This window comes from Battus philenor, unplaced genomic scaffold (assembly GCF_028537555.1).
Source record: "Battus philenor isolate CCGP_79_NKW_IND1 unplaced genomic scaffold, ilBatPhil1.0.hap1 SCAF_14, whole genome shotgun sequence".
NCBI classification, from domain to species: Eukaryota; Metazoa; Arthropoda; class Insecta; order Lepidoptera; family Papilionidae; genus Battus; species Battus philenor.
Genome location: NW_027181676.1, coordinates 8249507 through 8266485, shown reverse-complemented (window position 1 = coordinate 8266485; position 16979 = coordinate 8249507). Strand labels below are relative to the sequence as shown.

General features: G+C 38.2%; 1 protein-coding gene across 3 annotated transcripts in view; it reads left to right on the top strand.

Annotated features, from left to right (window-relative positions):
• Nucleotides 1-7491, top strand: part of stac (C2 and C2B_Munc13-like domain-containing protein staccato) — a 59047-nt gene extending 51556 nt beyond the window's left edge. For all 3 annotated transcript variants that reach the window (XM_068777705.1, XM_068777703.1, XM_068777702.1), the window contains 2 exons: nucleotides 4849-5042; nucleotides 5563-7491. In XM_068777705.1, coding sequence (XP_068633806.1) covers nucleotides 4849-5042; nucleotides 5563-5675 — 307 coding nt within the window. In that variant the 3' untranslated portion in view covers nucleotides 5676-7491. The remainder of the gene's footprint in view (nucleotides 1-4848; nucleotides 5043-5562) is intronic.
• Nucleotides 7492-16979: the final 9488 nt, after the last annotated feature.

The following is a 16979-nucleotide window of genomic DNA, read 5'->3' as shown; positions in this document are numbered from 1 at the left end:
CTTAAAAGAGGTTTTAGGTTAGGCGTCCTCTACGCTTTACGACCTTAAGCAGTAGTCACAATCCAGTCACAAACGTTCACCACGTTGCTGGAGAGGGTGCGTGAGGGGCTGAGGAGGGCAGGCAGGGACCTGAACCTTGCAGAGGTCAAAAACAAGGACCCACTGGTTCTGCTCAGAGACGTAATGGCCTATAATACTAACGAAGAAATAGTAAAGGCCATTAAGACCCAAAATAAACACCTGCTGGTCGACGTCTCTGAGGAGGATCAGAGGGCGGAGGTAAGGTTCAGGAGGAGGGCGCGAAATGTGCAGACGATCCATGTGGTCATGCGCGTGTCGCCTGCGCTCTGGGGACGGCTGACGGCTGCGGGCTACATGCACGTGGACCTCCAGCGAGTGCGGGTGCATGATCACTCCCCGCTAGTCCAGTGCACTCGGTGCCTAGGTTACGGCCACACCAAACGGCATTGCGCGGAGAGCGAAGACCGCTGCAGCCATTGTGGTGGCCGGCACCTACGCGCCGAGTGTCCGGATCGGCAAGCCGGGAAACCTCCCGCCTGCCGGAACTGCCGACTAGCTAAGGCAGACCGGTGGGACCACGGCGCATTTGACGAAGACTGTCCTGTGCGGAGAAAGTGGGACACCATAGCACGGGCGTCCGTAGCGTATTGCTAAGGGCACCCAGGTGACTCACCGCACTCTCCGCGCAGGGCACCACCAGTACCGCGTGGCGCAGCTAAACCTGCAAAGGTCCAAGCTCGCTACTGCCGAGCTGATATGTGAAGCGCCGAAGAGAGGCTGGGCGTTCGCATTGGTCCAGGAGCCGTATATCGGCGCTATTGGCGAGATGAGGCACTACCCAGGGACAAGGGTGGTACAATGTGTCGCGCGAGGCAACGGGGAGGTTGTCAAGGCGGCCATTGTGCTATTCGACGACACTATCGATATCACTCAATGTCCCCAACTCACGTCTGGCAACGTTGCTGCGGCCAGGCTGAGGACTGGGGCTTGGGAGATAGGGGTGGTGTCCGTCTACCTGGAGCCTAATACGCCCGTCGGACCATACCTGGACCGGATCGGCTCGGCCGTGGAGGGCTTGGGGACAGCCAACGTGGTACTGGGTGGCGACGTCAATGCGCATAACACCTGGTGGGGTAGCCGGTCCACGGACCGAAGGGGGGAGGAGGTCGCAGCCGCCCTCGACCAACTGGGAGTGCACGTGTTGAACCAGGGGTCTGAGCCGACGTTTGATACGTATCGGGGCGGTAAGCATTACTCCAGTCGCGTCGACATTACTGCTTGCTCGACCACCCTGCTCGACCGAGCGGTGGGCTGGAGCCTCGTGGACGACATATCCTCGTCGGACCACAGGGCAATTGTGTTCAATCTGAAGTTTGAGAGGTCCCAAGGCACGGACGTCAAGCGGACCACACGGCAGTACACTACCCGTAGGGCAGACTGGGGCGAGTTCCATCGAACTGTCGCTCGGCTGCTATCGGATCGCTGTCTGACGCCTACCGAGGTGAATCAGATCACCGAAAAAGGGGCGTTGGACAGCACGGTCGGTCGGTATGTGGAAACCGTGAGGGACGCTTGCGAGTTGGTCCTGCCGAAGGTCTCCAAGCGGAAGAGAACGGAATTGCCCTGGTGGTCCGAACAGCTCTCTCTCCTCAAGGCAGATGTCTTGAGGAAGAAGAGAAGGATCAGGGCCGCGAGGCCGGCTCGTAAGGAGCTGGTCTGGCGCGAGTACTGCGACGCGAAGGAGGCATACCGCCTTGAGGCGAGGCGCGCTCAGACCCATAGCTGGAAGCGTTTCTGTGAGAGACAGGATCGCGAGACCATGTGGGGCGGGATCCACCGTGTGATGCGTCGCACGGAGGTGAGGCGAGAGGACGTCCCCCTCGTCCAGTCAGGTAAAGTGCTGGACGCAGCGGGATCAGCCAGGTTGCTGGCGGAGGTTTTCTTCCCGGAGGACGACCCCGGGAAGGACAATGCGGACCACAGAACTGTAAGAGCTAAAGCCGATGAAGTCAATTCGGGGGACCATGATGGAACATGCGACCCCCCGTTTACGATGGAGGAGCTCCGATGGTCCGTATCGACCTTCAACGCCAAGAAGGCACCTGGCTCTGACGGACTCACCGCGGACATCTGCCGTGCGGCCGTCGCCGTGGACCCCGTTCTGTACCTCGCGCTCTCCAACCGGTGTCTCGCGCTTTCCCACTTCCCCACGAGATGGAAGGAGGCAGTGGTCGTAGCGTTGCGGAAGCCGGACAAGGAGGACTACACGCACCCGAAATCCTACAGGCCCATCGGACTCTTGCCGATTCTCGGCAAAATGATGGTCCGTAGGATCCGGTGGTACACTGCACCGTATATCAGTAGCCACCAATACGGCTTCATGCCGCAGAGGTGTACCGAAGACTCCCTGTATGACCTGATCCAGCATCTGCGAACCCGGCTGAAGGAGAAGGAGATCGCAGTGCTGGTATCATTGGACATAGAGGGAGCCTTCGATAACGCCTGGTGGCCTGCTATACGGTGCAGACTGGCAGAGACTCGCTGCCCCGCGAATCTGCGGCGTCTTGTTGACAGCTATTTTAGCGATCGCAAGGTGTCCGTACGGTACGCGGGGGCAGAGTGGGCCAGAGAGACCACCAAGGGGTGCGTGCAGGGATCCGTAGGCGGCCCAACCTTCTGGACCCTCCTCATCAACCCTCTCCTGGAGGAGGTGGCAAAGACCGGGACACACTGCCAGGCGTTCGCAGATGACGTCGTGCTGGTCTTCTCGGGGCAGAAGGCCCAGGACATCTCGAGTCGGGCCAACGCCGTTCTCGCCCATGTTCATGAGTGGGGGGTCAGGAATAAGCTGAGGTTCGCACCACACAAAACCAAGGTGATGGTGCTAACCAACAAGCTAAAGTTCGACTACCCATTACTGAGCATGGGAGGTGAGCCGCTTGGACGGACTGGGGAGGTCCGGATACTAGGCCTCACAGTTGACGATAGGCTCACGTTCAACAGTCACGTGAAGAACGTGAGCAAGAAGGCACAGGGCCTCTATCGTCAGCTGTGCAGGGCTGCGAAGGTATCTTGGGGTCTGAACTCGGAGGTGATCAGAACGATGTATCTGGCGGTGCTGGAGCCGACGATTTTGTATGCAGCGAGTGCATGGGCGCCGGCGGCTAGGAAGCTGCTGGTCCGCAGGCAGTTGGGCGCGGTCCAGCGGGGCTTCGCGCAGAAGATCGCGAGGACCCACAGGACCGCGTCCCTGCACTCGGCCCTTATACTTGCCGGGTTGCTTCCCCTGGACCTTCGGGTCCAAGAAGCAGCCCGCTTATTTGAAATAAGAAAGGGTCATTCCCGGCAGGTGGTAAAGGACCGAGACCTGGAGGTACCGGTCAGCTACCTGAGACTACCACACCCGTCTGGTCAAGTTGGTGTGGAGTTCTCCTGTCTGGGGGAAAGTGCGGAGGAAGTCCGACTTGCCACCGCGGCTGCCGATCTGGTAATTTATACCGACGGCAGCCGCATAGAGGATAAGGTGGGTGCGGCGTTCTGCGTCAAGCGGGGCGCCGTAGAGTCATACACAAAGAAACTCAAGTTGGGCAACTTCTGCACCGTATACCAGGCAGAGCTGCTGGCTCTAGCTGAGGCAACAGGGTACGCGGCCGGCGAGTCGGCGCAAGTCTGTGCCGTACTGAGCGACTCGCGGTCCGCTCTCGAAACTGTCGCAAGATCGGACACCCTCCATCCCTTAGCGTTAAGAGTGAAGGAGAATGTAATGAAAGCGAGAGAGAAAGGGAAGGATGTAAGGTTGTTCTGGGTGAAAGCGCACGCGGGGATGGAGGGGAACGAGAGGGCGGACCAGCTGGCCAAGGAAGCGGCCCTGAAGAGTAAAAGACGACCAGAGTACGAGAGATGCCCTGTTTCATTCGTCAAGCGGCAACTGAGACTGGAGTCGCTCGACGAATGGAACAGGAGGTATGTGGAAGGAACGACGGCTTCGGTAACGAGGATGTTTTTCCCGGACGCCGTCTCAGCCTACCGCGTGCTCCGCAGCATCGAGGTGGACGCGGTCTCGGCCCAGCTCTTCACGGGGCACGGGGGGTTCTCTGAGTACCTTCATAGGTTCAAGCTCAAGGAGGACCCCTCGTGCTTCTGTGAACCGGGCGTGGACCAGACCGTGATCCACCTTGTGGCCCGGTGTCCCGCATTCGGGGGACTCCGGTTCGGCTTCGAGTGCCGGTCTGGGGTTCAAATCAGGGAGGAGTCAATAGCCTCCCTGATAGGCGGAGAATACCAGCAAGATTTCATAACCCTCTGCAAAGAAATAGTTAAAAGAACAATAGAAATAAATAAAAGACAAACATAAGTAAGTAACAAAGCGACAATAAAATGGGAAAAAATTAAGAAATAAGACTGTGATAAATAAAAAATAATTATAAAATAAGAAATCCAAATGTAAATAAAAAGATAAAAATGTAATTATTAATAAGAAAAGAGGGAAGAATGAAAGCTGAATAGGGCGAATGAGAAAGAAAGATGAATTGTGGAATGAAAGATAGAAAATAGAATGAAAGAAATGACATTATAAGGAAAGAAAGAAGAGAAAGAAAATAATAAGAAATGTGAAAAATTATATTGATACAAAAGACCCTGTCCCAAACTAGATAGGGGTACGAATAAAAAAAAAAAAAAAAAAAAAAAAAAAAAAAAAAAAAAAAAAAAACGTTCACCACGTTCATGGAAGATTTACACTCTCGACTTGCGATCATAAATTAAGATTTATAAACAGTGATGACTATTGCTGTACTCATTGAATAAACAATTGGAACTTCTAAACAGACCATTGACATCGGATCAGCGCCGCGCTGCCGACGGTCTGTTGCACTTCGTCGTGAAGGACAAAGACATGTTCAGTGTGAGCAACACGTTCGTCGGCGAGGCGTACCTGCATTTCAGCGAAGTGCCCGACACCCCGGCGCCGATCAGCAGCCTGCCTCAACAGCATTTACCGCTCACAAGACCCGACACAATTGGTATACCATTTGTTATATAAAACAAACAATTATTTATCATCATCGTCATAATGCAGTCATAGGAGGTCCATTACTAGGCCTCCTCTATAGGTTTCTAATTGGACCGTTAAGAAACTGCTTGCATCCAGTTTAGGTATTTATGATTTGTCAAGTCAGACATTTGAATGTTGGTTATATTTAGTTATGCATCTAAACCTATGACGTAAAATGTTAATAATTTTACCATCAATAGCTTTTTTTAATTGCTGTAATATGTTTTGTAAATTAATTATTTTATATTTATTTTGGAATGATAAGCTGCAATGGATTTTGATGACCTTGTTAGGATATTCGCAAGATGCCAAATGCAGATCGCTTCTAACCGGTTGTATTAACAATCTATGGATTGTCCAACAGTGGACGATAACAATATTAGTGTCGGCTGAAATTTTCACAAAAGAATTGCACATTAATTTTTAAAAATTTGATATTAGCCTAATTGTTAACCCAATACCCACCCAGTACTCTTATTATTTTGCAGATGGAGATGCAATCAAAGCTTTAGAATCGCGGCAAGGCGACAAACAAGCGAGAGAGTTCCTGAAGAAACAGAAACAGAAAATACCGGGAAAACAATTCTTCTCTCTTGGTTGAGCATTATTCATAATGCTATTACTCATATAAATACTGTAAAAGTTTCCTTATACGGTGCTAAAAGCTTTGTACGAACAATACGTGATTAAATTTTATAAACTCTATGCTCTTAACTATACGTAAATAATTTGTGATAAGAGAGATCCATAAATCAACGTCAAAAGGTTCAAAGGGTAGGTAGTGGCAAATACATAAAAAAATCTTTGTTTAGTTGAATATGATCGGTTAAAAATATAAACAGTTGCAGTGTAAATTTTCGTCTGTCCTTGATAAAATACTCTGGTAATTTTTTGTTCTATAATTTTCATTTAAAATTCATTTATTTCTATGAATTGCAATAATTTTATAAATACGTAACAGAGATCTTTTATTAATTATTTTTTTGGACTACCACTAGTCTCAACTTCACGTTGATTTATGGTATAATCTGTGTATAAAAATATGTAAATTGTTGTCTTTTCAGACTATATATTTTTTGGTTAAAACTACTTTTTTCGATACTGGCAATGAGATTATTAACAGAGTTTTTTTAAAAAAAAAATCAAGAGTTGTATTTCACAACGATGAAATTACAGAAACTAGTAGACTGATGTTAAAATAAGCGTGAATTGGAAGCAATAATTATGGTAATGATCCTTAATCATGCTTGTCAAATGAAACGAGTGATAATTTAAGGAAGTTTTTCCGTGCATTTGTATCGAAGGCATATAAATTTTAGTAGAAATGTTGTGTGTGTCTTAAAAATTTCTATGTTTAGTTTCACGAGTCATACTTACAATTGGAATAAAACTTATGTAGTGTGAGCCATGAATATAGATATATTTTTTAATTAATTTATTTACAAGAAAATAATTTTGTTGGTATTTATTTTTATTCAGTAATATAATCAAAATGACCACCATTTTGATTTGCAAATACTCGTTGGCAAAGAGACCAAGAGATCACTGACATCTTTTCGCCAATTTTTTCTTTCGGTTGTCGTAGTTTATTTAGTTCAGGAACACGACCTTATAACCCCATAGAAATAGGTCTGGACTTCTGGACGGCCAGGGGATGTCGCCTCATCTGAAAATAACGTTTCCGGAAACATTTTTTCGAGCACGAGTAGGGATTCGTTTAATGTGCGACAGCTATATCCATCTTGCTGAAAACATGTTTTATGGCTGTAGCCAGCGCAAATTCCAGTACCATTGGTGCCTAGAACTCGTTTGTTTTGTTTAATGGGTGAATGAGATTTAAATATTAACGAATTCTTGGCCCACCCTATATGTGAGATCGTTTGTTTAGAGTAAACAATAACAATTTTTTAGCTTCTTAAATAAATTTGTTTTTGTTTACTATATATTTTTCAGTAATGCATTGATTATAGTTTATTTAATAACAGAAAAAAGTAATTTATTTAAATAATTTTTATATTTAATTATTATATTAGATTAGGTTCAATTGGGTGTGTAGCTTAATATTGCATTGAGAACTTATGCAAAAAAATTCGGAATGTTTTGTATACTTTTAAATTATTGCCTATAGTGTAATATAATTGATAGCAATAATAAAAGCGATAAATCTTTGGTGTATGTTTGTAGAAATCTTATAGCTATGTTCTGTGATAGAGAAAAGTGCCTTATGGAATACTTTTTATTTGATGTTCATATTAATATTTTTGTACTATAAGCGGTAAATATAAATAATTTTTTTACTCAAATATATTTTGTATTTATTTAATTGTTTTACACTCTTTAATTTTCGAGTGATTCGTTAGGTTTTGCAAAATATTTAGCAGTGTATTTATTATTGCAAATAAAAGTTTACTGTGTCATTTATTACGTTTTATTTTTGACTTTCATTTACAATTTTCTAAAATCTTTACATTTTTATTTATCAAATTATTTTCAGTACTGGCTTTTATGGTTTAAATACCGAATTCAAATACGCTAATACATATTTGTTTCTAAATTGTTTATTTATTTTTACATAGAATTTTTTTCTCAATTTAAAGTCTGTCTCGAAGCTATCACGCGTTAAGTGCTGCGTTAGGTATATTAAATAACTAAATCTAGTATTATGAGTTTATATGATCGGCGTTGCTATAATAAATTTCTAAATAAACAAATACCTTGTTTAATTTATATTTATGCAATACTAGTTTTAATCAATATTAACTATGTGCTATTAATCATAAAGTATAATTATTGCAATAGTCTGTTAGGCGCCTTCCTCAATGCGATTCATAATATTATTCCGTCGATCAAAAGCAAAAGTCAACGGTCTATTCCTATTGATTAGCAGAACATTGTCCTTAGATTTTATTTTATCTTCTCTTCTCTCTCTAGATTTTATTTTATTTTCTCTTCTATAACAATTTTTTGCACATTTACTGCCTTTAACTTCCTTAATTTTACTTCTTATATACAGTAGAGTTTTCTATTCAAATACAATTTTAATTCGATTACTTTTTTAATTTTTCCCCTTAAGATGCTGTTTTATTTACATTGAAAATATTTTGTTTATCGTTCAGAGGTGTTAAACATTTTTTTCCTATTTCTAAATATATGATAACCAAGTTATTTGAAATTACAATAAAAAAAATGAACGCCATCAGAGAACGGTGCGAGCCTGCTTTATATCGTAAAACCATACTACAGATTAAATTAGAATATTGATTTTAAATATTCTCTTTTGCTGACTATTGATATTTTTAAATTGTGCGCGAGCAACTCTGATAGGAATGGAATCAACCTTTTAAAAATGACACTTATAAAATGGGGACATGTTTCCGTTCCGTGTAGCTCAACAGGCTTGTATTTTATTTTATGAGTAAGTACACTTGCAAACAGTTCGCGTATGTTCATATTTAGTTACCATGCATTTTTATATTTTTAGGGACAAATATGCATATGTTTTCCTAGAAAATTATAATATTTATATGATTATAGTAGTAACTAATAACTGAATTGTAAAGCCATATAAATACAAAACATAACCGTTGTCATGACTTTCCCATAGTTATATAATTAAATTGTGAGCGCAAATGCATATCACCTGAGTTATATGAAATTGAAAAATCATTAACGTTCGGTCGTAGGATGCCCACTATGGAATAAAGTCTCTCGAAGACCTTAACAAGGTGACCCTGTGAGTGAATGTCGGGAGCAAGGTAATTAATTTAATCATTACATTTATTAAGTAAATTTCTGATGTAATTATTCAGATATTTATCTGTTCTCAATTATTTATCATGGGCCTTATAAATCGTGCCTTCTCTCATCTCTATTGCGGTGACCATATAACACTTCCACCATAAGAAAGTCTATAAGATATTAACTAACTTTCTTGCCAACGTGTATATATAATATCTTTCATATTTGGATCTATTACAATGTTTTCTTTAGGCAATTTACAATTTAGACTGACCGTTCTTAAAACGACTAAATGTAATTCGCGATTCTCAGATTCTGAATAAAAATCTTGTCTCATCTGCGACAAAAATATAAACAAGTTTGCTTTTATATTAACGATGCACTGGTATATTATAATATTTTGATTTTGTCACGTCGCAATCAATGAAATTGTTCACAATTAGACGTTGCGTTTAAACGTTCATTAGGGCTTTGTTTGGACTGCGGACAATGATTTACTGTATTCTTGACACGAACTAACTGTAGATTTGGTAAGAAATTGTAATGATAACTGTTAAGAGTACTCGAATGCCAATTAAGTTAAAGTATATTTATGAACTTCTAATATTTCATGTTTATTTATTTATTTGAATTTTGTTTTCTTTAAAAACTAAATTTTTGAGTAACTAGTTTTTAGGGAGGTTTAGCTTTTGTGACGTTATATTTCCAGATGGAAGGGGGGATGTAGAAAGTGAAACGTGGCGAGAAGGACATTGGTTTAAAAAAGTGAAGTTTGAGTACGGCATTTTATGAACGGGACAGTTGTTTTAGTCTGTATTATAATAAAAATATGGATGATCCTTATAAATCAAATTACATGGTAACATAAGCGAATGTGTATCTAGAATGCTTTCGAGCGTAGTAGTTAGGTAGTACGTGCCTCGCTTCAACGGTACTTACGGCTGTTTACGGCAAATTAATTACTCAAGGCGCCAGGGCCAGACGGGAGTTTTCAAAGGAACGATATTATTACTTTATGCATAGAGTAATAATAAGTGTTAAAGTTTACTATGTATCGTTTTAGTACATGTCCATTGTTACTTACGCCACGTTGATCGATGTTTTTAAAAGCAGCGCAATCTTTTCTGATTTTTTTTCTCAATGACCACTTTCAAAATTTAGCTAGTTCAGTGGACACCCTGAATAAGCATTGCGGACGACGTCGGCGTTTTGCAACTCTAGACACGTACTGAATATTGAATATGCAAGTTTTAACAAGTAACATTCGTTTCTTAAAATATTGTCAGTTTGTCTGTCTGATACGCAAATCAAGCCAATAATTTAGTTCTTTATTATCGAAAGTAGATTAATTTTCGTGGAAATTACGAATCGTAAAGACAAGGGTTTTTGTAACGACCCGGTCGAGTCCACAGTGGTGATCCAGCTATTTTGGTAATCACAGGTTCAGATGAACATTACGTTAATATATAATATTGTAAAAGTCCTCTGCACACGGTTGGTTAATTATTTTTATATATTTAAAAGCATGTCTCGAAATAGGACGTTCAAAAAAGTTCGGATTAATTCCATTATTAATTATATTTTACTTTGTTAGTTTTAGATTTGTTATTGATAATTAAAATAAATAATATTTTTATTTCATTACGTTTTCTCAACTGAGGCTACGTCTAAACTATCTCGCGGTTGGTTTAATTGAAGTTATGGCAATAGTTCCAATTACCTGTAACACTTAGCTAAGTGGAGTCGTTTCCTCAGACGTCATTTACAAAATATTACGTATTTTTTGTTTGTTTTTATAATTATATATTTATATAATTACTACACTGTCAATACGCTGAGTTATGACAGACTCACTATTGATTCAATTTCGTAAAGAAATCAGGAGTATAGTCTTCTCCATTGCTCGTAGCGACCGTTAGTTTACCAAAAAGGCTTAGAGTGAGATATCATGCTTAAGAAGAAATTAATATTAGATGTTGATTAAAAAGAAAAACTTAATTTCAAGTTTTCCGATTCTCTAAATCAAAAGTTTTTAGGAGCAATTGAGAAATCAGAGGTAACTGGACTTTTAATCTTTGTCAGCTTATCAAATTGTAAATTTCTTATTTTATAATTCAGATTATCGTGCATTTCTACGGCTGAAGTAATGATGATAATGAATTAAGATTATTCGTCTTTATAATTTGAGTTACCAAAGTTCCGTAAGTATAAATTTACGTAGTAAAGTATTTTATTTTTAAAATGCTTAAATAAAATTTTTTTTTGATAAAACTACCGCAGTATTTTCATATGATGTGATTCATTATATTAATGTGGTTCCAAATAACTTGAATTTCTTTAAGCTACAAAGTACAAAACAGAAATAATCTTTTAAAATAAAATTCATCATACCACTTTTTTAATTTTTGATTGAATGAAGAAAATATACCATAAAGTGCAAAATTGATTAGGATACGAAATTAATAATTTTAAAATTCTGTTGATAGAGGATTAACTTCTATGAGTTAACAAAAAATGCTACACCTTCGTCACGAAGCTGTCATACATTATGTCATTCAAAGTTTAAAACCAATTAATTAAAACGTCAACGCACAAAGGGCCGATCACACGTGACGGCCAGTGGTGGAAACATAGTATTGGATAAAACGGCGGCGGCTTCTTTCATGTGTCTCCCTTTGCTTTGATCGCGCCGCTCCGACAATCCGCCCGACTACTTATCGGTTCAGATTTATTATGATTCGGAGGCTGAGGGCCTTAGGGAATCGCGAACTGTTCGTACTATACGCTGGGTTACCATTCACTAGAGTTTATTTTTTTTTGTTTCTATTTGTACTGAATTCGCATGAAAAAAACATGTTTTGTAAAAACGAACTACGTCCTTAAGTACGTGTATCTTGAGTTTATCAAAGAGTTGTACTCAGCCATGTGTGGCTATGAATAATACAAAAAACTGTACACAAGACTTTTGAGGTTTAATGAAATGAACTTTGTGTATTAAATTTTTTTAACAATTGAAATAATGGAATTCAATCTTTAACAATATACCCGAGTTTTTCTCCAAAGATATTTAAATAGTTTAAAAAAGTTATTTTTCTCACAAGAAAAGTTGTATTATTACACATTCATAAAGAATAATAATAATCATTGTTATGTTCTTCAGGTAAATGTCACGTAGTTAATGCATGGAACTGAAGTATACAGTATGCTATATTATGCGATCACGACAAAAATATTTATATCATGTTTAGTATTGCAATCAAACTTTTACAACCAACGTAATTTTTGCGAGGATTTTGTGAACAATGAAATTAAAATTATAGGCGAGAAAATAAATTATGAGTACTACTTGGTTCAAATTTAAGCAATTAAATTTTAATAAGAATTTCAAAAAAGAACTCGAATGCGACTTCTTTTTGTGCATCTCAACCAAGAAACTGTATAGCTTTCGGTAGTCTATTTACGAGCGCCTTTATCTTGTGAACTTCCGCGAACAAAAGTGCTAAGAAATAATTTTGTTAAAAATGCGAATATTCTTTTGATATAAATTAAGGTCTTACTTTTAATTCATGGTGTTTTGTTCAATAAAACATGAGTGTTTGTGTGGTAAAAGAGAAAAATCCCTTGTTTTCTACTATTAATTAAAGACAATTAAGTTCCTTTTATATGTTGCACATTTAAAATGTGGTACTATGAATAAAGATGGAAAAAATAAATATATATATACTCATACTACATCATATATACTCATTAAATTAATGAAACCTTTACACGAGTTATTAAGTTTAATAATATGAGATTTTACAACTTTCGTTCAGCAGTGTATACTCACATCGTCAACGATGGTCTTACATTTTTTGTCTATACCAGCGCGGACTACGGTAGCGGTTCGGGAGCTTTTGTACAAAATATGTAGTATCTCTGATCTCAAGGCCCAATGTGCCTAATATTTTATTATTATTATGGATTGTTTAGTTAGTAAATCTCTATGATTTTTGTATGTCAAAATTCACAGAAACCATATATTAAACTTCATTTATTATATAAAGAATACAGCAATAGTAAATTCTAAAGCAAACGTAATGAGCGATCGTAGAACCTGTAATAACATAATGTCACTTTTCTGTTAAAATTTATTAATATTCTTAACAGGGAACATAAAGACGACAGATGTTCAGGTTCAGAGTGAAAATTTTTAACCTCCCTTTTTATAAAATTTACACACAAGGTTCGAATTTAAAACAGTAGGCTTAGATAAATATAGCGTGACGAATTAAAGAAAAACTTAATAGCCATTAAGCGTTTAATGAGAAAAGATTAAGCGAGCATAAATGGACGTTTTGTTACGTTTATTGCTGTACAGAACGGGCTGTATAATGGTCGTCTGTATTAAATCGCTTTTAAAACGCCGTCCAACTAAATCATAATGGGATTGAATAATAAGCCGTGAAGATTTTGAATGATCCTAATGGCTAATTCTTCCGCTGTTAGTGAGCGGCGTTGGCCCTTCTTTTAGATGCCCTGATTTATTGTCCGGATAGCAAGATGGTGTGCTGGGAGTCGATAAAATAAATTTAATGAGCCCGGGTCGTATCATATATCAGAGTCGGCATCATAAAGGTGGGTACCAACTGTCAAAGGGCTCATTGTGGCGGCTTGGCTTTAAGATGGCATTTTTACAAGCAGGTACAGGCTTTGAAGCTTGGCTATGCCGCACGTCAATTATATTGTAGTTAACTCAATGCCCGCTGCACGGCACCTGGACTGTGATCCGCTGTCCAATGAATCGAGTGGAATGTTTCCCGTGGGCAGCGCGTAAACAATTATTGTTATTTTTATACAAATTGAAAAAAAGATCTGAAGTTATCATCTGGAGTTATTTACAAGGTTCTGTTAAGTTCGTGTGAATTTATAACAATAACTATACCCGTTTTTTAAATAAAAATAAAATTTTAGTCTCCACAGTTCAGAACTTAAAAAAATTTATCTGAACATGGTTCAAAACAAAACATCATCCTAATCATAACGGCCGATTAAAGCTTCTTGCAAAGCATAGGACTTCCCCCAAGATTGCCACAATGACAGCACTATGATAATGAATTATAACTTCTATTTATTTCACAATTTTAATGTACATTGTTTCGCCGTATTTTGTACATTTTATTAAAATAAAAGTGATAGGCAGGTTTAGGCGTCACTATAGGACATAGGCATCAATTGTTGTTTTAAATTTAGTTTACTGCGTGTAAAATTAGGCTATGATAGTCAGGTTTAGTTGTAATAATTCATAAGAAACGATGTACCGAAATTGTAATCGTTATATTTATATTTGCGAAGAACCCGGTTTTTATTGCAATAAAATATTAGCAAAAATGAGATGACTACTCTTATAAATAGACTTTCTAGATGTACTGTTGTGTCGTAAACTGCAGTGGTGCAATTTAGGTGTGAGTGCAAAATATTTTGTAAGATGTCCTTTCCACTGTAGGATTTAACATCAATGTTGAATCTACCGGTTTAATTCTTAGCCTTTTCATAACGATGTGCATGTTAATCTTTACATGCACGACTTTCCTATTAAATATGGTAATAAGTGACTAATCAATGTCATTAAAATGTATAGATTGTCCGACGAACAAGTTCTCGTGGTTATCATAATACTAACGCGGAATTATTAATATTCAATCAGTGTTATGTCTTTACAATAAATAATACTTAATTATGTCATATTTTTTGTCATCTGTAATGGTTACTATTAAAACTAATTGGTATAATAATCATAAATATAAAAAAACTTGGAAGACATGCATGGCATTAATAGACCACTTTTTTCCATTTTGGTTTCTATACGACATTCGATAAAAAACTTTACGAAAACTTTTGATTCGTTTGAAATCTGTGATGTTATTCTCTTTAAGCATAAGAAAATATCACACACCGTATTCTATGAGCAGATCAATATTGGATAACTGTACGTGGAATATAAAATATAAGATTAACAAAAAAAAAAAAAGCATGGAAAATTTAATTCACAAACATTTTATTATACCACGATACATGTCGACGCAAAGAGTTTTCGAAATTGAAAAGCAAATTTATCAAACTCTTTTACAGATTAAGCACAGTTCAACGGTTTCTAGCTTTTTGTTCTTAGGTAGTTCGTGGAAGTCTGGACTTCAATGAGGCCATGCAGTAGTTATAAAAAGTAAGCTCGGAGAAGTAATTTTGAGAATGTCTCGTATAGAATTATTTACGCATTTAAGTGCAGGTCGTCTTCTAATCAACACTTCTCGCATGTGATACTTTCGGTTGAAATGCGCATGTCAGCTGTGACGCTACTATATTAAGTTCGAAACGCTTGTTCTAATCGTAGTGAAATAAAAACGTCTTTTAGATTTATTTTTATTTCATTAAGTTCAAGTCTTTTACTTGATTATGGCTGCATTGTAGTTAATACCCTTTGATATGGTTACGTTATCGGATAGTTCGATACCCATGTGATTCAAGCCACAGTCAAAACACTGACGATGACTCAACTTTGAAGAGAGTACCAAAGACGCCCTTAAATCGCATCCAATGGTTATATAAGGTTCATATTATGACATCACATTATAATGGCAGAGAGCCTCTTCGGCAAGTGGCCGTGCCGTGTTAATGGATAAAATCGCAGCGTCCCTTTTTGTTGTCACACAGAACATATCACAGTGTTCCGGCTTAAAGGGAACTAGATCTAATGAAATTACCATGCATATTATTACTCCAAGTCGTTGTATTTTGTATTTTAAAATTGTTGCACTGATTTGTTAAGTTCGGTAGTTAATTGTCGGCCGATTGTTTCGTCCATCGTGTTATTTCGGGTAAAGAAAACAACATTCATTATTTAAATATTCAAATCGTTGCAATTTTGCATAGAAAAAAGAAAGATTATTGTTTACAGATCTTAATTTTTTTAAAATACATTACTACAATTTTTTCGGATTAAAATTGCTGCCCGTATTGAGGTAGTAGTTGAAGACCAGGATGTAATTTTCTAGTTTTTTGTCTTGGCATTAATATATACCGTTGGTTTGTCGATGGCTCTATATACGCCTCTTTCTCTTCTTTTGACGCTCCATGTCTAGGTAGATGGACCCCAGAAATGACTGGTTTGTTCTGTTACTAGGGATGTCTATTCTAAGAAGTAACTATTTATATAAATGTCTTAGAAAAAAAAGTGAACCTTTTGATGCGAGTTTCCTTAAAACGTCCTTTAATTGTTTGCGACTACCATAATGTTTTTAAATACGGACATCTTTGGGCACAGTTTTAAAGTTACTTTTAATTTTATGTTATTGATTATGAAAAACTTGCAGCTCATAAATATTTAGACCTAATAAAACTTTTCACTTAAGAAAACAATACAATCAAAAGGCAAAATATTACAAATTGGTTATACAGATTATATTACATGTAACAAAAATGCGTAAATGACATATTTATGTATAATCATAATCTGAACCAATAAATTATTATACAGATTTATAGAATTACAATGTAAGGAATGTAAGAAAAACCTTCATTAAACGTCTAATTGTGCGGTCTTCTATGCTGGTTTTCGCAAATTTCTTAATTGCTTAGTTTATATTTGAACTATGTTGTGTAAAGAAAAGGTTATGAAATATTATGGTACATTTGAATATTCCAAGCTTTAAGATCAGTCTTGGAAAAAATCTTCATCGCTACTTTCGTCATCTTGAGGCCTAAGTACAGTCTGCTTAGCCTCTTTGTATTTCTAGTTGCATTAGGAATACCGGAAAACTTTTACATTTCACTAAGAATAAAATAGCATTCTTTAAAAGAGCCCAATTACTAATTAACACGAGTTGCTAAAATATTGAATTCTTATTTTTTAATTATCCTTTTTATCTTTATTTATTATACTTTACCTATCTAATTTTTCGAAACCTTGAATTATTATTTAAAATTTAGTTTCAAAAATCAATTGTCAGTAAATTCATATCGTAACAAATTGTTACCAAAAACTCGTAAGTGTAGCGAATGGACTGATTTAATTAGAACAAAGTTATAAATCACAAGATCAAACACGGTCTCAAGATAGTTGCTATGCTCGAATGTTTTCCGGCGGGAATTATTAAAACGAGGTGCGGAACGTGTTTACGGGGAGCACATG